The 27,106-nt window shown below is 39.3% G+C and overlaps 1 protein-coding gene across 6 annotated transcripts in view; it reads left to right on the plus strand.

Annotated features, from left to right (window-relative positions):
• robo1 (roundabout, axon guidance receptor, homolog 1 (Drosophila)) overlaps positions 1 to 27,106 on the plus strand; it is a 438,436-nt gene that overhangs the window by 273,181 nt on the left and 138,149 nt on the right. For all 6 annotated transcript variants that reach the window (XM_044118650.1, XM_044118649.1, XM_044118652.1 and 3 more), the window contains one exon: positions 13,075 to 13,401. In XM_044118650.1, coding sequence (XP_043974585.1) covers positions 13,075 to 13,401 — 327 coding nt within the window. The remainder of the gene's footprint in view (positions 1 to 13,074; positions 13,402 to 27,106) is intronic.

The raw sequence follows: 27,106 nt of genomic DNA on the forward strand, positions 1-27,106 counted from the left end.
TGCTGCTGCCTTTCTCAATGAGATTTCTGTAAATTTAGAAATATGGTAGGATGGAAATCGAGTGCCATTCGAAGACCACAAGCAGTGAAAACACTCATAATGTCTATTGAACTTTTACACATTTTTCCTCGTTACAGTCGTGAAGTTGATTCATTTTTGTGTTTCTTGATGTAACACAATAACAGAAAATTGATGCAGAAGTGTGGCGTGCGGTTCTCTTTACTCTGGTTCCCACCAATAAAACCCAGTTGAACCAGTTGGAGGAGCTGCAGAGATACACATAATGTGGGAGAAGTCTTGCTCTCCACAATTCTGACCTTTTTTGAAAGAGAGACAAAAAGAAATTCCTTGAAGAGAGCCAGAAAAAAGCCAGTTAAACTTGTTATCTGATTCGATGCAACGTCCCAACCATAAAACATTGTGGTGAGAACATTATGATGTGAGATTTTTTTTATGGAGGAAAAAAATAAACCAAACTTTTTTTTTTTTTACACTTCTCAAATAAGTGATTCTTTGTGTGGGTCTCTCACATAAAATCTAAGTACCCTTTAAATTGTTTCTAAATGTAGCACAACATAATGTGAAAAAGTTAAAGATGTGCAAATATCTTTGCAAGACATTTATGAGTTATGTTGCTATTGATAGAAAAACAATTCACCCATTACAATTTAAAATTTACAAGGACCAGGGGAAAAAGGACATTCTTGTTCTTAGGTGTTTTTGAGCTCCTTTATCATGCTTCCAACCACGTTGTCTTCCAAATCTGTGTGTCTTTAGTAAAACGGCCTGAAGCAGAACTGAAAATACTGTGTCCATTGTTTTTGGTCCCCACTGGAGCCCAATCACCGGATCGCCCTTCTAAATGAGTTAGAGGATGTGTTTCCCAAATGACGGCATCAGGAACTCGTGCTTGTGCTTCTGCCCTAAAGATCTCGCCAGGTTCATTGACTGATGAGCCATTACTGTAAATGTTCTACAGTTTGTTATTTACCTCTGGTGCTAAGCGTCCCCTTATGCTGTCATCAGCAGAAAGGCTGTCTCTTTATTACAGATGACGAATGAGGAGCAGGGTGATCAAAGGCAGCGACTGTAATAAAGCAATCCTGACTGGTGTCAAGACTGCATCAGGTTCTGTTAGTAAAACGTCAAAACTAGAGCGAGAGTTTAAGAAAACATGTTATGTATGACCTGGGTCCAGTTTGTGTTTACTGTGTTTTCTAAAGGGAGAGGTGCAATGGTGAAACTGGATTAAACTTTTTGATTAAGTTAATTGCTTAATCTGTATTTAATCAATCAAAATAATTTGGATTTTAATGAAAAACAATATATTGACAATATAAGTATATTCAATTCAAAAATCCTTTTGAACTGCTTTATTATTAAATTCAAAAACATATAAGCTCAAACAATAAAGATATTGATTTTTTTTTTTTAAATAAAATTGAACCCCCTGTGGGCCAAAAGAAGTGACTTTTGTCATTTATCACTTTTGTTTGCGGATACAGTTTATGTGCATCAGATATATGGGTGTACTAGAAATATTCAACAATGGTTCCAGCTTGAGACAGCTCTATGTAAAAAAATTTAATAATTAAAATGTGATTAATTGTATAAAAGTTTTCAACACATTACAATCTGTCATTAATTTATCAAACGTAATGTATCAAAGTCCCACCCTAATTTCGACATGCCTGTGTTAATGAATGAAGCACATCAAGTCCTTTACACCGTGTTTTTTGTTTCCCTGTTTTGGGAGCAACACTGGAGAGCTGTTTTCCTAAGGCCCAAGTTTCCTTCGCTGTTTATAGAAACCAAACAGAAACTAGACAAACCTTGTTTCTAGGGCTGTAAGTTGTTCCATCCTTTGATTTGAAATCCTGAAATAAGGATGTCCCTAAAGCTTGAAGTTTTTCTTTTTCCTAGCAATAACAAAACAGTTTGAATGTAGTGCTACTAATAGGAAACTAGAGAGATATAGATTTGTATGAGATAGTTACTTTGTGAAAAGCTTGAATGAAAATACCATGATTTCTTAGTATTTACAAAATAAAAGTTCTAGCTTAATACATATTTGTTATTGACAACAGGAAATAAAGAATTATCAAATGTTTCCTGAAATAATGATTATAATTAGCAATGCACTGATTGCAGTTTTTTGGCCAATAACCAATCTTTAAAGAGCTATATCTGCCAATTCTGATTTATTTTTTGGCATGAAAAGTTACTAAATATGGCAACAAAGTCGCTACGTTTGTGTGACTATTGTTAACCACAGTGACGACCTTATCTGCATGTCAGCCGTCTCTCGTGGAAGATAAGGCTGATTTGGTCGATCACCTAAAATTAAAGGAATCTGGGCTGATTTATTGTTGCACCATTGTTGGCTATGTTTTAGAATAGTAGGCCTGAACAAACAGTGTTGAATACAAGCTGAATTTTGCAGTAGAATTAACTTGTTGGACCAAAGTATAATAACCCAAACTTAACTTTTTAGTCAGGCAGCCAGCCTGCTGTCAGCTGCTCAGTAGACAGATAGACTACTCTTGGTTTGTCTTCTGCAGTGGTAAAATAGAGCTAATTTCAGTTTGAGACCAGGAATCATTCCAAATCATCCTGGTCTTAAACAAGGATGTTGTCGTAAACCTTTTTCAGTTAATTGACAAATAGGCTGCAGCAACAGAGTGGGTAAAGTTCAACTGTGAACTTCACCTACTCTGGCACTTTCTTTGGTATCACTTTAAAAAGACCATAGTGAAGGAACACTAGGATAGAGACTAACAGTGTGTTTGAGACTGGATGTTCTTGGTATACCTGATGCCACTAAATGCGCCTGTGTCTGAGCCCACTCCAATATCAACGGGACCATTGTACTCAGTCTGATGATTGCCTCAGTTACTGTAACAGAAAGGGAGATAAACAATCAAATAACGTGAGTCAAGATGCTGTGATGTGTACAAATGAAAAAGGTATTAAGCAGCGCCTTTGTTTGACTTGAAAATGCACAAATTTGAACAGAGGTACCATTTTAAGTCAGGCGATACCTCTTCTCAAGTGCTGCTGTAGCGTAAGGGAAGATAACAATACACCGTTCTGTTTGGCAAATGGAGACAAAGAGATGAGGAGAGAAAGAGGCCATAAAGCCATCCGTCACCCCCCTTACTACCCCACCCCTGCGTCTCCACGTACACTCGCGCACAGGCCTCTAATCCCGGCTCTCAGGAGTGTAAGCGATAGCCTTGTGTAACATTAAAAACAGGTTTGATCTGATCCAACTGGCAAAGTCGTTCATGCGGCACATTCCGGGGTGGGATTGTAGGAGCTGAAACGGCTACAGATTCCGTTTCGTTTTTCCTGCTTGTCATTCGATCAGCAGCAGTACAGTACCCCACCTCTTCCCCGGGTCTCCATCTCTCTCCGTCTTATCTTTGCCCAGCCCTCCTCTGTTATCTCCCTTAATTCAATAGAAGAGGTTGCCTTTTCTTTTGCGTTCAATCATTAAATTGGTCGGCCACGTTCCTCACTACGCATGGCTCTGGTCTTTGCCCGGCTGCCCCCAGAGGGACACGCCCTCTGCTCTTATCTCTGCCATAAATCCCCCCTTAAGCCCCCTAATCACAGATTAATGGAGCTCTGGATAGGGAGTGCCCTACTGTGCTTGGCCTCCTTTATCACAAATCCATATTCCATATCTGTGCCGTTGCATACTTGGACTTCTGGATGTGGGTGGTCACGATATGTGTCACACTGATGAAACACCTGATAATTATGGTCTTTCTCTTTGACCTTCACCCCTTCAGTGAGGGAAGTAAAACTTTACCTCTCTATAATTGGTGTAAAGCTTCAGGTTTTTTTCTTTTTTGAAAACATCTCTCTATTGATTTTAACAAGAGCAAATAAAAATGCCCACTCATTTATATATACCTAAATATGACCCAGACAAAAAAAAAAACACACATAGGGCAGGGGGAAAAAAGCAGACACACCAACAGGCCAATCAACATAAAGACCAGTTTTTCTTGCCAAATGACCTTATGACAAATCCTCTTTCCATATGTTGAGTTGTATATCATTTTGGACTAACCAAGTGTAAAAGACAGTTCAGATTTCTCAAAATGTATCAAGCTTGTCCTTAATGAAACAGCTGATCTTCTCAAGGGCAAAGTAAAAAGTAATTTAATTCATTGTGAAATTCCACAAAAATCTAGTTACTTTGTGTCAAGTGTTAATTTCATAACACATCAGTCCAAAGTTCTTTGCACCATAAAAGCACAAAAATATAAAGTCACAAACCGAGTTAACAATTGAGAAAACGGTGACAAACCTTATGTTTAGTTGAGTTTCATCATCAAAATCATCAATACACATCATATATGTTGATCAGTGTTCCAGTAATTATGGGTCAAAAGCAGATCTTGTAAAGTCTCTTTCCATGAGGATGCAGTACAGTTATTCGCTTTCAAAAAAAGGAAGCTGTTTGCTTACTTTTTTCTGCAAGCTATTCCAAAAATGTGTCCTAACTGGGACACATTTTGGGGGTGTCCCAGTTACGACACCCCCAAATTGGAATAAAAATCCTTTCTTGTCAGTGCATTTAATTCGTGTGTCAGGAATATTAGCTTTGAAGTGATGTAATCTAATTGGAGTGATGTATTGCCTTGTTAGCTGTTTGTATTGTAATAATTAGGAGTTTGTAGATTGAGCTAGAATCAAAGTGCAAACCTCTGCCCACTCCTCGCCCGATGCAGTCTCTCTCAAATCTGTACAGCTTCAGATTTGTTCGGTTGCAGCAATTAGAGTGAACTGTGTGGCGTTGTGAAGCTGTTTTTATCATTCAAGGAAGCAGACCCATTATCCTGTCTCCTGTCCTCGGAGGGGCTGTGTTGACAACAGATCTAAATTGCTTCACTGTCCTCCTTCCCTGGTGAGTTCCTCTAGGTAAAGGGCATGCGCCTCGCTCACTTCCTCTTCCCCACATGTTGCCAAGATAGTAGCCATGGAAAAAAAGCTGTGCGAATCAGAGGCACACTTATTTTGAAGCTATGGAAATCACTGGACTGTAACTGATTACTGCTGCTAGGTAATTGTTTTATAATTTTCTTATAATTCCTTTCGGCTTCTCTCCAGCGTTTACGTCACTTCTTCCTGTATGTACATTGCGAGTGGAAAGTAATTAGGGTTCTATGTTGTGCAGGCATTATTCTGCCTGTCTGGGTTTAGGGTTTTATTTGAGGAGGCCAAGTGCACTGTGTTTAAAGAATGACTGTGGGTCTGAAAAAAAGCAACCCTGTCTGGCTTTTTGTGGTCCTGAAGGCTGCTGGGAGTCAGAGATCCTGCAGGGCTGCCGTCCCAGATGTCAACCATGCAGCACCAAAAATCACCTGGTAAAAAATATGTAACTGTTTAAAACAAAGACAAAGTTATTAGAGTGTTACCTTTAGGGCTGCAAGTAGCAATTATTTTAGTTATCAACTATTTTAACAATGATTCAGTTATTGTGACGATTAATCATTTGTTCAGACGAATCAATTAATCGGATAAAAATTGACACATTTTGCAGATTTTTATTTCACCACTTAAGGCTTTTTTGTAGAATATTGTTAATACATTAAAATATAAAAGCAAAGTAATAATAATAATAATAATAATAATAATAATAATAATAATAATAATAATAATCTTGTCATTATAGAACATTTCATTATTTTTTAAAATAAGAAAATAAACATTTTATTGCCTACTACGCAAAAACCACATTCCTTTAGTGAACCACTTGATATTTGTAGCAAAGATATATTTGTTTTTATTGTACATCGATATAATCTGGCTAATCAGTTTGACTGTGGAATTTCCAGAAGGCTGCAACATTTCCAAATCAAATATGACCAATGAATAAAAACACAAAAAGAGAAAAAATAAACTCTATTTAACTTAATCTAGATCTAGAATGTTAAACTTTGCAAAAAGGTGGATGTTATTTGAGTACCTTTTGGTGTACTGCGGCCAGCCTTCCTGTTATCTTCTGAAAGCCTCACTCTCTCCCATCTTGTCACAGAAAATAGTTCCTGTTTGAAAAGCTACTCTGTTGAAAACTTGAAAACACATCATAGATGTTCAGAACAGTTAACTTCAAGTCTTCTTCAGCAAAATAGTGTTGTTACCAGAAATAAGTGGTTGAGTTGAGTTCAATGACCTTAAAAAAGGTTGGACTTTAGAGTTTCTGACCCGTCAGTGATTGATAACTGGACTATGACTTCTCTGTGTTTCCTTTTTGTTTGCATTGGAAATTAGCTTCTTACCTACACACGCCCCACATTGAGGAAGCCAATTTGTGTTGTGTGATTTATTGACTGATGAGGAACTCATGTGGCCAGATGAGAATCAAGTTTGGCACCAAAACACAGATGAATCGATTAAAAAAAGACCTGGTTACCTTACCTCAGCCTTAATATGCAAACAACTGCTGATCTGATGGTTGGGAACGATGATGCCTCTGGCTCACTGAGAACCATCACAAATCTCTTCATAAGGGTATTTTTATCCAGGTCTGGAGAGTGATGGGAATCTGAACAAAATGCCCAAAGGCCCTCAAGAGTCTTTGCATTTGAACTGCAGGTGGGTCAGTTTCAGTCAGGGACATTCGATGGGATTGGACAGCGTATGCCTTCAGCGTGTTTGTTGCCGTTAGGCTTTGCTGGGTATTTTTTAAATTTATTTTGTATGTTTATTTGAATGTCTCTGAGAACGGCTGTTTTCTAATTGCTTCCACTGCGAGCGTGAAGCTTCCTAAAGCTTAGCTTGAAGTTCGTGAATGTTTGTATGTTCATGAGTAAATGAAGGGGAAAAATTCAAAACAAAAGAAAAAAAAAAAAAATATAGAAGCTCACTGGCAAGAGTAAGGGTGAAGGCAGAGGGAGAATCTGGCCCCGAGCAACAATCGATCAAATCCTTGCAGTAGAAGTCCCAGGTTCCCTTTGGTAAGGCTGTGTGTTGCATTAGCTCATCTCACATTCTCTGTCTGCAAGCAAAAAGGGAGGGGGTGAGGGGATGCAGGGTGGAATAAAACATAGGAGAGGTGCTTGAAAGCAGTAGAGGAGAAGGAAGGGCAGCGCTGGGGGTGGGTGGCTTAGATTGACTCAAAGTAAAAAGAGTGAGAGACTCTGAACAGCTTGATTCAGTGGTGAAGTGCGCACTCTACTTCTCTCTAGTTTCAGTTGAGTAGAGTTGGCCCTCCGTCTGTTACAGCAATTAAATCAGTTGTAATCTTGGAGTGTTTCCACCTGTAGAGTGGAGCATCAGGTTGTCCTGTGGTGGGATACTCCCACCCACAGCGTGTGTATCTGTCTCTCTCTTTTTTCTTTTATTTTCCTGACGAGGAGTATTGGAGTCGAGGTAAGAGAGTTCACACAGAGTATCTGTCCCAGTCCAACTCTGATATCATAAATCGCTCCGATATCAGCCAAATAAAGTCAGTATCCTATTATATCACTCTGCATCTAAGATTGGATGCTAATAGAAGCATTCCGCTCCAGTATTTAGTCTGCCCCAGAGTTTCTATCCTGGATTTATGGGTGGGCATTTATCATATTGTTTAACATTTATCCTGAAAAATTTCTTATTATGATAAGAATTTATTGTTGTCAGGATACATTTATTAAAGTTATTGATGTTAGATAAAAGACTGAAAAGTGTGACCAGAAATGTTTTTTTTTGTTTTCTCCTCTTTTTGTTCCATGAGAGCATCAAGTACGTTAAAAAAAGACTAAAAATGAAGATTGAATACAGTTACTTTTTGCGGTTTAGTGATATGAATCAAATGTTTTGAAGTGTGTTGTATATTTCAGATGGTAACATTTTTCAAGACCAAATTTGTGTTTGTGGCTCTGTGAACACCGTGCCTTCAAAACTACCCCTTACCTAAATAATAACCCATAAAAAGTTCTTTTTAAAATCAAAATCATTATCATTATTATATTAGTACAACAAAATGTTGTGATAAAAATGTGAGTTAAATTTTTATCCTGCTAATAAAGAGTCACTTGTTCTCATGTTTTTTGTTGTTGACTATTGTTCTCTGTTTGAGTAAAATCACTTGATCAAGCCTTTTCTAACATTCCTCACTACAAAATAATAAAAGCATGTATGATTTATGCTGATATCATATCAGGTCAATATTGATATTGGCCAATACTTAAAAAGCTGCAATATCTGTATCCTATAAGAAACTAAAAATCTGGATCTGGACACCACTACTAATAGATATTATTCAACTTTACATTATATACCAAGCTTACATGTTAGTCATGCGACTCCAATGTTACCGTCTGCAGTGAACACTGATTGAACTGTATGCCAAGCCTCTCTCTATTAGTGCTTTGGAAATTTTATTGAAATATGCATATTTTTTTATATTTCAAGGCATTGCTTATTTCTTACTAAATGTTTCTGTGTGGGGTTTAAAGAGCAACTTGCAGCTCTGGAGTTGCAGACCTCTGAACTCGGGATACTGGCTCAATTTTCAACATCTCACTGACTCGAAACGTTCACCCAGAGCTCCAATAAGAACTCCTCTGCTTTCCATTGTATTTGGAGTTTACATGTTAATCATGCAGATCCAGTGTAATCATCCACAGTGAGCGCTCTTTGATCAAACGCAGCTCTCATCGTTGCACAGCTCTCCTCCCAGTGGGTCACATCTAAATAGTTAATGGCCTCTGTAAAAACCCAAACTTCTGCTTCAAATTAGAGAGAAGCTGTCTAACTCTGGGAGGGTAAGAACAGAGCAGATAGCAGTGGCGCTTTTTAAAGTCCTCTTTAATAAAACATGCTAGCATGCATTGGCGGGTAAAGGCCGGCGGCAGAGGGGCAGTTGCTGCAGCAGTAATGGAGGGTTCCCCTGAACCGTTGGATGACCCTAGTTGTCATTAAGTCTGTTGGTTCAAAAGTTTGTCTGAGAGTTGGAATATAATTAGTTTATTCAAGCTTGAGGCGGTTCCAAGAAGCTGGGAAGGCTGGACTTTACTCAGTGCCAGAGAGTGAGATAATTAATCTCACCAGAGGGTTGATGTGTTCCTATCTAATTTTCCATCTGTTTCAGATATCATTTTTCACCCCTGCCAACTGTTAGTAAAGTATCACTAAATTCCAAAATATGCGGTTTTGTAAGCAAGCAAAATGAATTTCCTGAAACAGATCATTCTCCTTGTCCAAATTGGAAATGGAACACAAACAGTTTATGACAATGTTCTCTGAATAATTTTAAGCAAAAATACTCTTACGCCTCAGAAGCATAAAATCACACCAAGTCTAGTTTAAATATCTTAAAATAAGACAAAAGTAATTTATAAGTAACATTTCAACAAGACACTGGAGATTGTTGTCAATACTTAATTAATACCGATGAACAATTACTGGTTATAAGTGAAGTAATCTGGCAATGGAACAAGACATTTAATTTATGAGAACAATTTAGTGTTCCACTTCCCCTTTTTCATCAATATTAAGGAATTATTAACTTAAAACAGGCTCCTGTGTCTTTCTGAAAACTTACTTCTAAGTTAGTTTTGTCTTATTTCAAGTCTACTAAGATATTTGAAGTAGAAAGAGAAAACTTTGGCAAGATTTTGTGTTTTTGGACAGCATTATGTACAAAAAATGTGATTTCTCAAAATATCAATGATTTTGTATAAGTTAAGGAAGAGAGAAAGGTTGATTAGATTCATACATTTAATGGGAAAGATGGTAAAAATGTAAGCATTTGTCATAAATTTATCAATTAGTTAATTTTCAAACCATCCACCCAGTTTTAGCCTGCTATCACTGTTCGTCTAAACCTGACTTTTTACAGGAGCCACCATCAAAATGTTCTCTGCTGGGCGGCTGGATTAATTATATTTCACCGGCCATACTACGCATTAGCATTGAAGTGATTAATCTCTCCACAGAGCTGTCACTAATTATGCTGACTTCACTTAAAAAAAAGAGAGAGAAAAAAAAAAAAAAATGTGGCAACCGGTGGAAGATGCCTCCTCAGCACCGCTTTCTGAAGAAAACCAGGGCGGGGGTTGGGCGGATGGCACATAAATGAGGCAGTGTGGCAAGTTCACGGGATACTGGGTAAATTAATTGCAGGGCGATGCCTCCAATTAGACCTGACTCCCTCTAATTGGTGCTGAATGGGCTCCAAAAGCCTGCGGTGGGCAATATGGCGAGGAGGGATGAGCCCTGTGTCACTCTCTGACGAACAGAACTTGCGGGCAGAAGCGCAGTGCAAGACCCACCCTTCAGGAATTAACAACAGGGAGCTGATTTGCATGTAAATCAGCTTTGATAGCCACAGCTGACTGGTCAGGGAGCAGAAGTAATGACCAGAGATGGCACTCGGGTGTTAACTCCTTTCACACGGCTGCTGACACTGATTTAGCTTCCCTGGCGGTGTGGCTCCCTGTTTGTGAGGCCACCATGAGATGCACGCTTATCTTATCTCTTATCTCTTAATTTCCTTTTTCCCTTAAGGTGCGTTGCTTTTTTTTTTTTTTTTTCACAGATCCCTTCCTTGTTTCTGTTGCTCTGTTCTTTGATCTGAGAAATGACAGTCCCAGAAATTGCAGGGTCGTTAACCTTTACTGAAAGAGCACATGCTCTAATTAAAGTGATGTTCCAGATTGGTCAGTTGTTATCTCTACTCCTTGTATCTTCAACACCTCACATTTCACTCTTGACAGAAATGTTTCTCTTTGTGTTAATTTAATTACTCAATGTCAGTTCAGTAGACATGCAATAAGTATTGTCTTTTAAGCATTCATACATGCTAAGTGTTGTCTAGGGAAACTGAAAGGAAAAAGAGGCACACATACAAGCAGTGAATGTGGGTTTGAATGGAGTACCACTCATAAATAACAGAATGCTGAAAAACACTATACTATGAAAAGGCTAAAATTATGGTTGGGGCTTTCCAAAAATATTAATACTGACTGGTCTTTTTCATCTTAAGGTATTGTATTCAGCCCATTTGCCTGCACCTTTAGAAGTCGCCTACTTTGTAAATATATGACGTGGTGTTAGCATTAAAACAAAGACCTTATTGTACCCAGTGGTTGCCGCTTTCTTGTCACAGGAGGCTATATACATTCTTAAGATAGTTACTGATTGGATTAACGATAATCTTCTTGGAAGAAAACTGTAAAAACAATAATTATTGGCAGGGTTGCCAATTTATGAAACCTTTATTTGCATTGGGAAAGTTCAGTGGGAAAGAACTTTTTTCTGTGCGTTCACAAACCAAATAAAGTTTTCACAAATTAGACACTAAGTTTAAGTATTCTGATTTAGTGCAGAATAATCTAGACCATATTAGAGCAGTCTTATGTATTGAAGTTTTGAAACTAGATCCAATTAACGATGTTCTAGGATTTTAAAGATTAGGTGGAAACACCATCTAGCCATCTGCTGAATCAGAAGTCACCTTCAGCTTTGTGTGATACATTATGTTTATGCTTGATGTCACGTTGGATTGCAATAAAACCTGTCTGAAGAACAGATCAGTGCATCTAATGTATTGACATTTTTATTGACAAAGTTTTCTTAAAAGAAATACGTATGAGTCGTGGGCGACCAGTTTAGGCATGCTAGTAGCTAGCTTATCCAGTGTTAATGCCTGCCTATTTCTGCAAATGGACAGTAGGGGAAGAATGCAATCCGGTGTGTGACCAGCACAGGTATGCTAATCATCAACCTCTCTAAGGCTAACACAAGTCAGTACTTTCCCTCTCATTAGCCAGGGCTGGCCGCTTAGTCACTGGTGCTGGTCTATTATTACTCAGTTCGATAGTTGGCTTTGAAATGGATGTAGCCTCCTGTGACATGGAAGTAGCTCCAGGGGTAATAGTCAAAATTTTTGTCGTTATGCCTTCTGATTAATAGAGTCCCTCAGTGAGTTCTTTAATCTAAGAACAAAGCTATACAGGCTTCTAAAGTTTGTTAGAGAACATTAATATAAGAATGGCACCACAAAGAACAAGGAATACAGCAGATAGGTCAGGGATAAAGTCCTCTAAATTTAATGAGGGTTAGGTTATGAAACAGTAGTTCAAGCTTTGAACGTCTCCCAGAGCTCTGTTCGATCCATTATCTTAAAATGGAAAACATATGACACAACCGCAAATCTACGAAGACATTTCCACCTAAAATGACAGGTTGGGCAAGGAAGGAATCAAGACAAACAGCCAAGAGGCTCATGGTAGCAGCAGACATCCACAATTCAGGTGGAAGTCTCTCAAAAGGGACAACCATTAGTCATGATCTCCACAAATCTGGCCTTTATGAAAGAGTGGAAAGCAGCAGGGCATCTTTGAAAGAACACCAAAGAAGTCTTGTTTGCGGTTTGCCACAAACTATGTAGGGGACATAGCAGACATGTTTCCCCACAGTGAGAGATGGTGGTAACATCTCGTGCTGTGAGCCTTTCTTCAGCAGACTAGAGAAGAGAGAAGCAGGCCAAAGTTAATGAGAAGGTAGATGGAGCTAAACACAGGGAACCTATTGGAAGCTGCAACAAAACTGAAGACTTTGGTGAAGTCTCCCCTTCCAGCAGGACAGCGACCATAAACATACAGCCTGCACTATAATGGAAGGGTTTTGATCAAAGCATATTCATGTATTAGAAACTTTGAGTGAAAGTCCAGACCTAAAATCTACTGAGAATACATGGTAAGACTATCACATCTATCTACAGATTTTCTCCATCCACTGTGGCTGTGCTTGAGTTGTTTTACAAAAATAAATGGGCAAAAATGTTAGTCATCGGTTGCCAAAAGATGGATTCTTATTTGCACAAACATTTGAAAACCATGAGTTATCTTCTACCTCACAGTCATGTCTAAAACACAACACAGGTTGTAATGTGATGAAATGTATGTCACATACACTACTAAGAAATAGTTTTAAACTCTTTCTTTCTAAAAAGAAATAGTTAAAAAATTTCTTTTTAAACTATTCCTATGAGGTGGGCAAGCCACCTATTTTCAGCCAAATGACTCTTTTAAGACGTTATTTTTCACCGTTTCATTTCCTTTTCAGGATCTCGGCTGCGCCAAGAGGACACCCCACCTAGGATTGTAGAGCACCCATCTGACCTGATCGTATCCAAAGGGGAGCCTGCCACGCTCAACTGTAAGGCGGAGGGGCGGCCAGCTCCAACAGTGGAGTGGTACAAAGATGGTGAGCGGGTGGAAACAGACAGGGACAATCCCCGCTCCCAACGCATGCTGCTGCCCAGTGGCTCCCTTTTCTTCCTGCGCATCGTCCACGGACGACGGAGCAAGCCGGACGAAGGTTCCTACGTCTGCGTTGCCCGCAACTACCTGGGAGAGGCAGTGAGCCACAATGCCTCGCTGGAAGTAGCAAGTAAGTGCCGCACGTCTTCTGGTTTCCTTCTCCCTCTCCGCTGTTGAGTGCGAATAAAGACTTCTGGTTTCAGATAGAGCTGAATAGCGGGCTCCAGTTTCGTCCACTGTTTCTGCTCTCAATGTGTTCATTGAGTTGGATAATCTCTCAGGAGATGGGCAGGATGTGTTTGGCCCAGAGGTCTCGGCAAGGCCTGTGGAGCCTTGGGGGGAGAGGCGGTCTGATCATTCCAGGGTGAGCGCTTCACTAAAGGACCCCTTGGTAGGTGGTCAGGAGCCACAATAGGAACAAAGACCTTTCTGTTTTGGCATAGCTTCTGCTTTTTTTTTTTTTTTTTTTTGTCAGAGAGATAGATATGAGACTTTTATTCTGAAGCCAAGGCAGTCGTTGCATCTGTGTCCAGTCACCTTTCGATGCAGAGGTTTCTTACTCAGTTTCTTGAAGTACCAGAGACGGATATCGTTTGATATGCTCTGATTTAGTGAAAAGGGGATTCCAGCATGTGCAAGGTCAGCTGGTGAATTTTGTCCAAGCACTACATGAGTTTCTAAAATATATCACAGTTTTTGCCTATTGCATTCGATGTTGACAAATTAGTTTCAAAGGGGCCCTTCAGAAGCGGCTTTCGTCAGTAAGGTCAGCATTTTGGACACATTATCTCTTTCCGTCTTGACTGGCTGAGAGTGCAGGGCGAGGAGGACGGCTCACATATCAACCACTCCTCAAGCATGCCCAGAGGCTGTCACCAACCCGCTCACTGTAATCTAATCAAGATGGGGAAAAGAAAGAATGGTACGGGTGTGTGTATGCTGGCGTGTGTGTGTGTGTATGTGTGTGTGTTGACTGCATTTAGGTGTGAGTGACTGTGGAGTGTGGTGGGTGGGGCAGTGGACTGCTTTTGGACTCTGCAGAGGCTGATTTTGATTTTGTTGCTGCTGAGTAGTTTGCAATTTCCCTTGTAATGGTTAACTGTCTGGTTTCTGATGAGTCATAACAGCTGAACTTGGAGTATGTTGAACTCATAAGGTACAGTGCCTTAAGCAAAAGCATTTGGATTCCTTGAAATGTTCCACCTTTGTGAGATTTCAACTATAGATTTTATTTTTTGAATTTACGTAACAGAGAAAAACAAGGTTACTCTGGTACCCTTAATATAATGTAAAGTAAAATGAAGTGTGAAGACTATTTTGTAAAGGCTGTTTGTTAGAGAATATAATAAAAAATATCTACATCGTAGAGACCAGTGGTAACACTCTTGATGGAATAATTTTACTTAACAAGTCTGTAAAAATTAACACAGTCATCTTGCCGTTTTCTTACAATTGCAAGACAAACGGCATTGTAAGAAAAAGATATTTAAAAAAAAAAAACACAAAAGGATGCTACATTTGTGATTTTCTGCCAGCATTCACACACAAGATTTTCTAGTCAAAGTCCTTTGACTAGAAAGCTCTTGTCAAAGTTCTAGTGAAGATCTACGTTCTGTTGAGAATCTGTGCTAGGACTGAAAACTAATGACCACAGATGTTCTCCATCCAGTATTACTAAGCTTGAATTACTTAGCAAAAAGTTAAAGAAAATTGAAAGCTATTCATTAGGTTTTTTTTTTGTAGTTTTTTTTCTGTTTGTTTTTTTACTATTATGCACTACTTTCTGTTCTATCATAGAAACTTTCATTAAAGCTGTTTGGCGTATGTGGAAATGACTGGGGCTACACCAAATATTGTGACTGTATCGTCATCAATAATTGTTGGCTAATATATTCAAAGTGTTCTAAATTTACATTTTATATCTTACTGTAACCTTCAGCCAGTCTTATGGCTGCAGATGTTCAAACCAAACACATTGCCCAAAAGGCTAAAGGTCACAGGATGATGGAAACGCAGGTGAAACGGAATCATCATCGCAATATTTACCAATATGTTCTAATATCATGACATCAAAAAATGTGTTGTTTATTTATTTATTTATGTATTTATTTTAAGTTGATCAATACTTTTGCAAGGTACTGTATATTCCAAAATTGTGAAAAATGCAGCTTTTCAAATTTGGTTAGCATGTTTTCACACATATTTGAGCTGGAGCGATCTCTTCCCCGTATTTGAGACTTTATGCTGTTTATGTATGCGGTGAGCTTTTCAACTTGAAAAAGAGAAGACTTTTGGCAAGAACCGGGAGCAGAGTACAAAGTACCACTGGCTCAGTCTCAAGTTTAGGCTGCTTATTTTCTGTGAGGTTCAAACAGACCAGTAATGACAAACCACTACTCCCTAGCACTCTCTCTCTCTCCTCCATGCTTAGCCTATGTCTCTCAGTCACCCCTCTCTGCAGCTTATGCTTAACTACATATAATTATGTTGTTTTAGCAACCAGAATGAAGGCCTGCCGACTGAAAAAATGGGAGAAGGAGAGAAAAAAAAAACATAACAGAAACCCTGACATTTTTTTCAAGGCTACATTCAAATCCAGAGTGAACAAACTACAAGCTATAAATCTGCCTTATGAAGCTAGAAGATGGTTTTGTATTTATTTTAGTTCAAGATGTTTGCCATATAGGTATGCAGTGAGAGCTTTACAGAATTCCTTTTAGTTTCAGGTGAAACTCCTAAGAAGGAAGTCTTAGGTCTTAAAAGTGTTTAGTTTGCCTTGTTCTCCCTCTCTGACATTAACACTTTAAAGGCTAAAAACACTTTTTTTTAGAGAGAGAGAGAGAGAGAGAGAGAGAGAGGTGGTTAGCTAGGAATTTACAGTTTCTCTTATGAGCGATTGTTAACTTAATCCACGTTTCAACAAATACTGTTTTGAAAGGCTACAGAGCTAACCCAGCTTGTTTGGTTTATCATTAACTGAATGTACAGTTCAGCACACAGTCTCCTTATCTCTGGCCTCTAATCCAAAAGCCGGACTAACGCATTAGCCATAAATCTTGTTTGTGTTCAAACAAGCTAAGGATTCCCCCGCCCATTACGTTGTTGTTTTCTTTTTATTAAATATGTCAACATCCTCTAATGAACCTCCTTCCTACTTGAGGACTTGCGACTGATAAAGAACAAACAGTAAGACCCAAGAAAAGCATATTGGAAGTGATGTGTGGAGGAGGTGAATTTTAAAAGAAGCTTTTCAAGCAGGAACTCAAACTCCAGTCCTCGAGGGTCGCTGTCCTGCAGGTTTTAGATGTGCCACAGGTACAAACCACTGGAATGAAATGGCTGAATTACCTTCTCCTTGTGTAGATCAGTTCTCCAGAGTCTTAATAACCTAATTAATCTATTCAGGTGCTGCAGCAGAGGCACATCTATAAGTTGCAGGACTTCGGCCCTCGAGGACTGGAGTTTGACACCCCTGTTTTCAAGTAATTATGCTAAACAAACATTTTAGACATTTTTTGAACAATGGTGGTCAAATGTAAAATTCAACCATTAATGGCAACAAAGGAAATTACTGCAGGACACCTCATCAACTATTACAGCACATACAGTATATGGCGGCATTGTAATTCCAACCTTTTCAGCTGTGTTCAGGCTTGTAGCTTATGACAATTGTATTGAGTAACATGTCTGAAATAATATAAAGAGAAAAAACGCAAGAAGAAAAAAAGTAAGCCTAAGGAAGCCAGAAAAAGAGAAAGAGTAATGACATGGAGTATGGAAAAGCCAAATTAACATTTATTCAAGCCAAAAGTATTTATAGCAAAGTTCTTTGTGCCTATTTGACTCAATAATGTGAAGATTTCTATGAGTTTACTCAGCAAGGAGGCTGTAACTTAGCCCTCTAACTTGGAGATTTAGCAAACTGGTACTCTATGCAGGGATTTAAAAGTGCTTTATAATAGAAAGCAATGCATGAGTTGCCCAAGCCTCACTTTTTTACACATCAGTCCATGATTTTCTCATTGGTGGTCACTGACACTAAAGTAATGTACCTGTCAAGACTCAGTTCGTTCATAGTTTATGCAAAACATATAAATTGGCCCTAAAAGTCACTTTAAGCTTAGCCTGCATATGATAGCTTGAAGGGAAGTTAATCTAATCTTACATAATCTATATTTGAATAATTTATTTTTCTCATGCGCAGAAAAAGAAGATAAGCTTCAGCTAATAACTCTAAGAACATGTCTTTTTTTTAAAAATAAATTTATACTCACAAGCCACACAAGCCTTAGCATATTGTCTGTTTACGTCCTGCTCAAACTGTTTGTTCCAGCAAGCAGATTCTTGAAAAGTCACATATATATTCTTTTCAATCATTCCCACATATTAACCTTTTAGCACCAAGGCTTTACAGAATTTATGGTTTTGTGCCTCCACATTTGTTTAAAGATTACAAACGACCTCATAGACACAATGAGATATGTGTTCTTACTATATAATCTTTACCCAGCATTCTGCCTGGGGCTCTGAGAGGCTCTATGAATAGCTTGTTTCCCTTCTTCTGGAGGTGGAGATAGTAAAGTGAGGTAATGGACGGCACACTGCACCACTTGAGCGTGCGATAACCTCGGGGCTCGAGTTTTGTCTAGTGGCCTGGCTGACTACACAGTGTGGACCGCACAAGGTTGGCCGCGGGCCCTCACATCCACACGCAGATGCCTCACACAGGGGCAGAGTTTACTTTTCACAGCCACTAACAACAGAAGTAGAAGGATGTTTGCATGAGTTTGGTCCACTGCATGAAACTCTCCTCAGCCAAGTTTATCTCACAATCACATCGATCTCTGTGCTGCCGAGAAATCTCTGTCACCGTATGAAGACAGCTGGCTTCAATGACTATCTGATTGTTGGGGAGGAAGGGAGGGTCAGCATGTCAGGAGTCTTGAGGCGAAGGGGGTCCGTCCCAGCAGATTTTGTGTCATCTGTTGCGTGGGGAACAGTTGGCTGGCTCGCACCGGTCGAAAGGAGGCAATGCAAGCTCCCGCTGATGTGACAACCTGTCAGTCAAGCTGTGATCGTGGTTGGGATCTTTTTGCAAAACCCCCTTTGAAAAATGTTCTATTGAATTTTTATCATTTTGTGTAAAGTATAATGAGGCTTTGGGTTTATTCACGCCAGCCCTGTTAGGGCCGTTTTAATCCAACTCTGATTGGTGTGGGGAGGTGAGAATGCACAACTCTGGTCCACCTAACAACCAAGTTAGACTGGCCCTTTCCCTGACTTTAAACTAAATGGTCTTCAAATATTAAGAATCGTGTGATAGAAAATCCTTAGCATACCCTGATAGCTGTAATCTTCCTCTGCCTTTTTAGGACTGTTAACCTGCAGCAGAAGTGGCATCAACTGTTCTGGTGGTCTTCCAGTTTTGCTACAGTTTTGCTACATCTCTGTGGCTGTTATTTGTTTCACTGAAGTTTGCAGTAAATTGGTGCAAGCAGAGCACCCAGGGGTCCTGCTGCAGAAGTCGACACCATAGGCACAGACTCCTCGGTCTCTCTTCCTTTTCCACGATCTTTGACTCCGGTGAAGTGTGCTTGTGTGGCTGATTTAATAAATCCTGCTTTATTTTTAGTCTCTCTGCTTCCACACGGTTATGAGGTGCATACTGTGGTTCAAGCCAATTGCAGCCCAGCGTTGTGAACCTTAAAATTACAGTATGTCTGACTTCACTTCCAGGAGCAGCTGGATTTGTTTAAGGAACCTATTCTGGTTAAATCGGTTCGACATATGCATTTCAATTTGACCACCACTAAAAAAAATATATATTTACGCATGAATTGTGTGGTCTGCTGAATTTAGCATCGTTAGCGATTCATTTATTGCAACCTTGAGCCCGAGTTGAGTAAAATGTTGTTTTTAGATAAGGTAAAGTCGGTTGTTAAATTATATTTTTAGCGATGGTAACTTTTATATAAAATGTTTTTAGATATTTGCCTCTGTTAATATAACATGAGACAGACAATCTGTGAAAAAAATCCAGCTCCTCTGCCTTTTCTTTGAGGCTCTACAGGAGAAATATGCTGCTCATGCAGAAACATCCAATCAGAACCAGGAGGAGGGTCTTAGGTTGTCAATCAATCTCATGTATGTGCTGCTCAGCCTCAGCCCCTTGATTTCCTATGCTACATCTAGATCCCAACAACAGTCTGCTGTGGAGGCTAATGCTAATTAGCATGGCCACTAATAATTTAGGACAAACAGATTTCCTGTGACGGTAATTTGCTTCTCCGCCATCAGCACATTGAGCAGCACGTGTACGACAGTGATTGACAGCGCTAAGAACCTCCTCCTGCATCTGATTGGTTGTTAATGTTTCTGCAGGTAGCAGCAGAACCACAGGGAGGAGGCAGAGAAGCTTGATTTTTCTTCTCAAATTATCTGCCTCACTTGATATTGTCGGGCCAGAGGAATAATTTTAGCAAATAAGTAAAAGTCGTCTTTCTATAAAAGTTGCATCATGCAGCTTTTATAGAAATAAATGTGATACTGTGGGGTTTCTGTTAGCTTGCTGCAAAAGCATGTAAAACAACATAGGAGCATATCTGCTGGGTACCAACAGACCTAAAACACTAAGAGCAGCTCTGCAGAGCCAGCATAAAAACAAGCTCACATCTTTTTTTTTTTTTCTGGTTGGTTGTTGTGTATAAATGTGTGAAATGTCAGAAGATTTTAGAACTGTGTTTTTTGACAAACAGGCAAACAGAACCTCGCCCACACACATCCCTCCCCACCAAAGCTAATACTGAGGGCTTGATAGAGGGCCAAGAGCAGAAAATACTTACCATGGGAAAGTGTAGAGCACAGCAGATAAGAGCCAGAGCAGAGAAGCAGGGCAGCTTTTTAAGAGTTTTAAGGGCTTTGTGGTGTTCTACAGTGAACATTGGCAACAAGCCTAAACAAAACACAACACATATCCAGTCAGGTCAGAGGAACTAGAATGAAGGGACTAGTTTACATAAGTATGAAGGCTTGGATAGGACACGATGGGTGAGGCATGACTTCCTGTGCAAGTTATGTATTTGATTCCATCAATCTGTCAGTGCCTGAACACTGCCCTATTGAACAATATTACAATAGTCTAGTGCTTTGTGAAAAGGAACTACCTGAGTGGAAGAGGCAGTTGTGCAGAAGTGGTTAAAGGAGTGCATCAATCACTCTGTGCTCCGCCACGCCTCTGATGGATTACATGGCCAAGATGAACCAGAAGGACAAGTTCTTCAGAAGTACAGAGTAGTTTTTATATGCATCTTTTGTCTTTCTTCAGAAAACCTAAATTTAAAAACAGAAAAAGGCGTAAACTTTATTGTCTAAATCCATTGCAGTTTTGCAAAATACATCAATTTTCAAGCTGCCAAAAAAGAAACAACTCATCCTAGAGCAAAAACATTTTATCAGAAAACATGTATTTTTATTTTATTTTTTTAATTGCAGTGTTTCCATTAAGCAAATTTTATTCCTACTTCCAATTTGTGCAGTGTTATGGTCAATGGAAACATCTTTCTGTTGGTCTATTACATAAAATTCCAATAAAACATGTTGAGCTTTAATACAGCAATGCAAAATCTAAAAAGCATTTGGAGTGAATATTTATGGAAAGCATTGGACATATTTTGCTCTTTGATGTCTCCTTATGTATGTAGCTTGAGAACCTAAAGTATGATCTGTTTAAATGCAACTGCTTTGCTGCGACTTTCTTCTCTCTCTGTCTGCAGTCGTGTAGGAAATACTTCATCTCCTTTAAGGGGAAAAGAAATAAACTGATTCATGGAGTCCACTTTAACTGCTTTCCTGAGCGATTATGCCTCGCATATGTTGACGCTGCACAGGTATCGTAAAACGTCCCTGAAAAAGAAGCTCTTCTGCACTCTGCTCTGTATGTTTTGGTTGGGGCTTTACTTTTCTTCCCTCTTCCTTCACGGTCGTGAATAGTTTTTGACTTCCCTGCAATCCTTTGACTGCTTCCAGAGCACAAAACCACCATGTGGAGGATGGCCGCTGCACCCAGGACCCACAAGTGTGATATTAGTATTTTGAAGTGCTGGTCTAGAGCAGATAAGATGCACTATGTGCGATCTTTAATCAAGGGCCCTTGGAGAGCCGCTTGGAGTGAGCACCGATAGCCGACTGCCTTCCCTTCTCACTCAAAATAGCTTTGTGTGTTTTCTGTACACACAAAGTTCAGCTCTAATGTTTTAAATTGTTTTGAAGTATCCGTTTGCTTAGATTGCATCTTTGTCTGCATGTCATGAGGCAGATGAATGCCTGCTGCTTTCTCTAATCTTCACCTCTTCTGCAGAGACCTTGATATTTCTCTTGCTGTAAAGTGTAATCTTCTCTTGGCAGTGTGGCCAAAAAAAAAAAAAAATCAAGAGTCTGCATGAACATGTGTTTGTGTCTGTGAGGGCCGTGCGTGCAGTTCTTGTATCTGGTCATATGACAAGGCTTTCTGCTACTCGGACACTCTGGTTGTTAAACCCAGTTAAGCTCTCGCTTGAAACCTTCCGACATGCTCCTCCGAGTTGATGGAGCTACGGGGGGATTAAACGGTTTGGTGAGGAGAGCTTGAAGGGTTTTTTTTTTACTTCAAAAGGGTCCAAAAAATGTAATCAAGGTCTACATAAGATGAGTCTGAGCAAATCATGTGATGCTTTGCCATTACGATTCATTCGTGGATGACATACTACCAACTTCTTGGCTACGCTAAAGCGTACATGGATGAAGACAGACTTAACAAGATTGTCTAAAACTCGTGATAGTTGTTTTTACAGTGAGAAAAACTAAGAATGATAGAGGGGTTGGTATTGTATCTCACGCTAGCTAATCAAAAATATCGTAGGAACCTTGGAGAGAAAAGAAAAAGGTTTAAGAGTGAGCCTACAATGAATAGGTGACCTGTCCCGGGTGACCCTGCCTCTTGCCTATTGACCGCGGGAGATAGCCACCAGCACCCCTTAAGATCCAACTAGGGATAAGGGTGTTTGATAATGGATGGACGAACGAGGAGTGAGCAGTATCATCATTATAATGTCTAAGTTGGCAGTGGTTCTTATCACACTGCAAAGGCAAACATCCAGTTTTATTGCTCTGAATCACAAAATGTCAAAGAAATTTTGTTTCTCTGGAAAACCAATGAGATCAATTGTATGCAGTCAGAATAAAAAAATCAGTCTCTGTTTTCATTACATTGCAGATGTATAGTGATCCATGACAGAGATTTATATTATAATAGGATAAATTGTTGAACACCTTCCTGTTAGCTGCTGAAATTCTTGCTCTCGCTTGTTGTTTCACAGCTCAAATTATGTATTCACACGTACAAAATACTTTTTAAATCATTTCTAACAGGTTTAGTACTTTCTCTGATGTCATTTTAAACTTTTTACAATAGCTCAAAGTGGTTAGCTGAATCACCTTCACTTGGTAACACTATCCACACCGAAAAGTGGTGATTTTGGTGCAAATGTGCTTGTGCTTTACATTATGTTTTGACAATTCAAAAGGAAAAATACAATGAAAAATGTAGATTTTCGAGAGGACCCCAAACGCTTCACACTACATTCAGTCATTCACACACACATTCACACACACATTCACACACACATTCACACACTGATGTTTGTAAGCTACTGGATAGTAGCTACAGCTACCTTAGGGCAGTCTGACAGAAGTGAGGCTGCCTTGTACGGGCTGCTGGTTTACACCAGCAGGCAAAGCGGGTGTCTTGCCCATGGGCGTAATGACTGAATCAGTCATAGCAGGGATTCAAACCAACAACCCACTGGTTACTCCTACCACTATCGCCCACGACTAAAATGCATCTTATGTGTAATATCAGTCTCTTTGAGTACCATCTTCCAAAAAACATTTTTCTATTTGCTTTTCATCTTCTCTCTTCTTTCAAACAAGCATATTTCCAAAATCTATGCAAACAAAAGGAAGAGAAAAGCAGAGGAAAAAAACCAGCTGAAATATAATCAGCTTTGTAGCATGTTGCTGAGTCTGCTGCCTGACAGGCAGCCAGAGCTGGTGAGGTAAGGAGTAGACCCAAACACTGATAATGATTTGCCTTGTGTTCTTGGACTACAAATGAGACAGTCTTCTTGCTGCTGACTAGGGATAGTCACAACTCTGCCATCAGTCGATGACTAATGCAAACAGTGAATAAATGCTGGCATTCTACTGACATCTAATTGTCCTTGTTACCTGAGGTAGGCAATTTGATCGTTAGGGTGCCTACTGCTTTAAAACGAGCCTTTTTGTTGAGTCACACACACCCAAAAATAGGAGAGCGGAGCAGAAAAGGGCAGTGGCTGATTTTTAGACCTTTGCTGAGGTTGATAAGATTGGGAGATAAGATCAAATTCACATGCCTCTGTGAAGGCATGTGAAGCCCATGAGCAGCCAATCATAAATGGGGGCAGATAAATTGGTGTACTCCTAATTTTTTGTCAAGCCCTGAATATTCAGCATTCTAATAGTTTTACCCATAGTTGTATAAAGTTAAATACTGTGGCAGATGATCCAAGTTCACAAAAAATTGTGATGCACTGATCAGAATTTTGTAAACCATTTCAACTTTATGTACATTTTTGATTTGATGATGTTCCCAATTTCTCATTTGGAATTATTGTAAATATATAAAAATATCATTGACATGATATTTTCTTGTAGTCAACCTCCCATGAGTTTAAAAGTTATTTATAGCAGCAGCAGAGGATTTGGTGTCTTACATTAGTGATTAGCATGGCTAATAGAAAAAAAAACAAACAAAAAAAAAACAAACAGGTTGAATACACACAACCGTATGTGCATTCCAGAAAACATAAACCTTACCTTGGCTTTGAGAATTCTAAAAAGTCTGCAACGTTTCCAAATATAATATTTTTGATAACAGAAAGAGGTTGAGGGCTCAAAAGTGAAACATCTTCGTCGTACTGTTTCAGCCTCCCATTGCCTGGTGAAAGACTTGCTTGACACAGGTGAGTAGACAAAAATGTGTCATAAAAAATATTATTTATCTTTAAATAGCTTCTTACATTCTTTTTAAACACATTATTTTTGGTAAAAAAGAAGAAAAACAAAAAATATGAAAAATCATATTTTTATGTTTTATGTTTATGTAAGATTAAATTAAACATAAAATTAACATTGCATAAAAAGTACATATATACAGATATTATAGAAACCCTTATTTTTGGAATAATCTGGTAGAGTAAATTAATGACATATTCATATAGATCCTTCTCAGCCAAGGATTTTCAAGTTGTGGTATTTTGTGACCCTTTAGAGGACCCTTATATTTCACATTTCCTGTCCAATAGGATTCCAAGATTGAACATTTTGATTCAGTCTCTACATATGGGTTTAAAAAACATTTTCACATTTTTTGTTGTTTGAAATATTACAAATGAGACAGTCTTCTTGCTAAAATCACTCAGAAGCAGTATTTAAAGTGAACGCAACCATGGAGGTTATTATAGTGTTCATAGAATGGAAATAGATTTTATTTTCCTGTCAGGTTCCATAAAGCTGAATGCTAATACCAGTTAACAGATGATTTCTTGGGAAATCATCTGTTAACTGTAGGAAAGCAGCAAACCTACACTGATCAGAAATAAAACCCGTCGCATCTTTAGATGTGTTTAAACATCTGCCTCACTTTATTAAGTCAGCAAATCGTGTTTATCCACCTCAGGCCTAACTACATGTGTGGTGAACAGCCCCAGTGGTGGGTATGTAAACATACACAACGCTCTAATAAAGACCATAAGGAGACATGGAGACAGGCAGAGCAGTGAATAGAACAGAGACACTCTCACCTCCTCTTTGTTCCCAATTGACCTTTCTAAACAGGGTGTGGCCAGATAACAAAAAGAGCTCCATGTAACCATATACTGGCAAAGAGCTGGATAAAAGACAGACACAGGGACGTCATGTGCAAAGAAAGAAAAGATGAGGACCCATTCAAATATCAAGCAGTTCTCCGTGTCGCTTTGAATACGTTTGAAATAGCCGACATCTGACTCAGCAGTGAAGTTCTGAATTGGATGGATATCGTATTGTTGTTAGGCTCGAGGGGAACTTCTCTATTCTTCCTCTCTGGACTCCTTCCATTCCACCACAACCTGGCTTACTACGGTATCAAATGCTAAGCTGTCACGGCTACCCTTCGCTTGTTTAACCCATCGGCTCACCTACATTTCCATTAACCACAGAATTACACAAATTGAAATTACAAAAGTAAATTCACTCAATGGATACATTAACATAAAGTTTTATTGCAAAACTCTTTTGTGTGAGAATGAGGTGGTTTTTCAGTCGATGTGTTTTGCAAAACTGCAATGGATACATCATACGAGTCACGAAATGAGGAGCCGGATGTTTCTACTGACAAAAATGACAAAGAAGACGACAGGAAGTGAAAGGAGGAGAATCAATCATCCATGAATATTATAAATATAATCTCATGTAACTGTTAACATTTGTCACTGCCTTGTTTTTGATGACTTATCGCGTGAAAACAATTATTCACGTGTGATTTTAATTTAATTTCTTATTTAAAGAAATTAAATTTCTAATTTTTTCTTTTTTTTGACATCAGCAGAATATCGACAAAGGTTTGCATGCATTTGTGATGGAAACACAGGGACAGTAAGACGGCACAGGAAGGCCTCAAGTCATCTTCTTCTCTAAAAATAGCAAAGATTTGACCCAATCTTACGCTGCTTTTCAACTCCAGTTTAACCAGTACTTATGTTTTGTTCTTAACTTACTTGTTTCAAAGAGGCATAGTTTTTCTTTAGCTTGTTAAGAAAGTGACTTGTTTCAATAGTCATACTTCAGAACCGGTTGTAAGTTCACCGTAAGAATGTTGCTAATAGTAACAATGTGGCAGGTGATGAGCTCAAGAACCGGTCTTTGCGTCTCATCATTTTGTTTTTTTCCCCCTCTGGTGGAATTAGTTTGGAGTGCCGACTCTGCAGGGGCAGCCCTAAGCTAATTTGCCTGCTGTTGAGGCTATAATAGCTTATTGATTGTCTGACAGAGATGCAACAAGCAACATGGAAGGGCATCGGCAGGGGAGGGAATAAGTTAATCATCTCTCTGCGTGTTGCCGAGGTTTATTAATCATGTTAGCCGAGGTTTTGCTCCTGCCATTTAAGTTTTCCTTCAACCCCCAAAGAGTTAGAGTACGCGTTCTCTGAGACCAATGGAACCCCGGCGGACTGGTGCAGCCGTCCCTCAGTCGGTCTGTTTCACTTCGCCTGGCACCCGCCTCATTCCTGAGGGATGGAAGCTCCCCGCTCAGGGGGCCCACCCCATCCACGCTTAACTCCTGGGTTAATTTTAGCTGTTCTTCACCGTCTTGGTCTACATCTGCTGTCACACGGTTCAGGCAGCCTGAGAAACATCAGCCTGACCTTACTGATTCAAACCATAACTCAGATGCAGCTGGTTGAACCGTCACGCATTCCTCGTGCGATTCCTTCCCCTTGCTAGCTGCTCCTGTGTGCTTTGTACAGTATGAACAGGACGGTTGGGAAGTGTGCTTCTTGGGGGAAATGTGGCCCATTAGCACTGCCCTTATATTCACATGCTCACTACAGCTGGTTACCTGGAAACAAGAGGTGTTGTTCTTATTTGACTTGTATCCCCTCTGGTTGCCAGAAAGGATTGAGTTTATGCTTCTTTTACTTGGTTTAATCCATGCAAAGTCCTCATTTGTTTCATACTCTAACTGTAACAGCTCCTTGCAAAAAGTATGCAAGTCCGTC

This window comes from Gambusia affinis, linkage group LG06, assembly GCF_019740435.1.
Source record: "Gambusia affinis linkage group LG06, SWU_Gaff_1.0, whole genome shotgun sequence".
Lineage (NCBI taxonomy): Eukaryota > Metazoa > Chordata > Actinopteri > Cyprinodontiformes > Poeciliidae > Gambusia > Gambusia affinis.